At 63.4% G+C, this 1421-nt stretch overlaps 1 protein-coding gene across 1 annotated transcript; it reads left to right on the top strand.

Moving 5' to 3' along the window:
- Positions 1-6: 6 nt before the first annotated feature.
- Positions 7-1416, top strand: LOC116273383 (tubulin beta-8 chain-like; the record flags this gene model as incomplete). Its single annotated transcript, XM_031662414.1, has 4 exons — positions 7-108; positions 352-460; positions 539-649; positions 1124-1416. Coding segments are annotated over exons 1-4 (570 nt in total), but the record flags the coding sequence as incomplete, so codon positions are not given.
- Between the last annotated feature and the right edge of the window lie 5 nt (positions 1417-1421).

Raw genomic sequence — 1421 nt, 5'->3', positions numbered from 1 at the left:
GTCTGCTCCTCCTCCTCGCGTCTCTCCTGCCGCCCTGATCCCGCCTTAGCCATGAGGGAGATGGTGCTCACGCAGGCCGGGCAGTGCGGGAACCAGATCGGCGCCAAGGTTGGCAGCCGGGGCTCTGAGGGCCCAGCTCGGGCCTGCGGGTGGCCAGGGAAGGTGCTGGCAGTGGTGGGGGTGGGTCCCTGCCGGGGTCGCGGTGGGACTGCGCGGCTGGCGAGGCGGCCGGGGTGGACTCCAGGAACACGGTGGCCTAGGGATGGGGGTGCGGATGAGGGTGGAGGTGGGAGAGGAGCTGGGGCGCCCCCGTGACTGGCCCTGGCCTGTCCGGCCCCTCCTGTCTCGCAGTTCTGGGAGGTGATCTCTGATGAACACGCCATCGACTCCGCGGGCACCTACCACGGGGACAGCCGCCTGCAGCTGGAGCGCATCGACGTGTACTACAACGAGGCCTGCGGTGAGACCCCCGACCTTCCCCCACCACCCTCCTGGGAACGCGGCCCTCCCCTCGCTCATGCCCTCCCGCCCCTCTCAGGTGGCAGGTACGTGCCCCGCGCTGTGCTGGTGGATCTGGAGCCGGGCACCCTGGACTCTGTGCGCTCGGGGCCCTTCGGGCAGATCTTCAGGCCAGACAACTTCATCTTTGGTGAGCTGTGGGCGAGGACTGGGGTGCGGCTTCTTAGCCACTCAAAATCTAGGAGTGCCCCAAGGTCGTCGCCGTGGGAATTGTGGAGCCAGGGCCCCTGAACACCCTCCTATCCTCCGAGTCGAGTGGCTCCAACTGCTTCCTAAACGGGCTTTGGGAGGAAGGCCCAGGTGTCTCCTCAAGGTGAAGAGCTACTGATGTCAACTCCCTGCAGGGAGCTGAGCTGGGGCTGTGGCTACTGTCTTCCCTGAAAATGGGCAGCGAGGTCGGTCAGCCTGTCTCAGGTTTGACTCCTAACTTAATTTCTAACAGGGGAGGCTGCTGTCCTGTAACTCTGGGGGAGGGGTTTCATTTACTCCACCTGCAGGGAGAACGGTGCGCTCACCTCACATGATACTTGGCCTTTTTAGCATTATGGTGACCACTGATGACCGTATACCTGGCCATCGAGTGACTGGCTGTACTGTCTTACAGGTCAGAGTGGGGCCGGAAACAACTGGGCCAGGGGGCACTACACAGAAGGCGCGGAGCTGATGGAGTCAGTGATGGACGTTGTCAGAAAGGAGGCTGAGAGCTGTGACTGCCTGCAGGGTTTCCAGCTGACCCACTCCCTGGGTGGGGGGACGGGGTCCGGGATGGGTACCCTTCTGCTCAGTAAGATCCGGGAGGAGTACCCAGACAGGATCATAAACACATTCAGCATCCTGCCCTCGCCCAGGGTGTCTGACACGGTGGTGGAGCCCTACAACGCCACCCTCTCGGTCCACCAGCT

This window comes from Papio anubis, unplaced genomic scaffold, assembly GCF_008728515.1.
Source record: "Papio anubis isolate 15944 unplaced genomic scaffold, Panubis1.0 scaffold6253, whole genome shotgun sequence".
NCBI lineage: Eukaryota > Metazoa > Chordata > Mammalia > Primates > Cercopithecidae > Papio > Papio anubis.
This window is presented reverse-complemented; position numbering and strand designations above follow the sequence as displayed.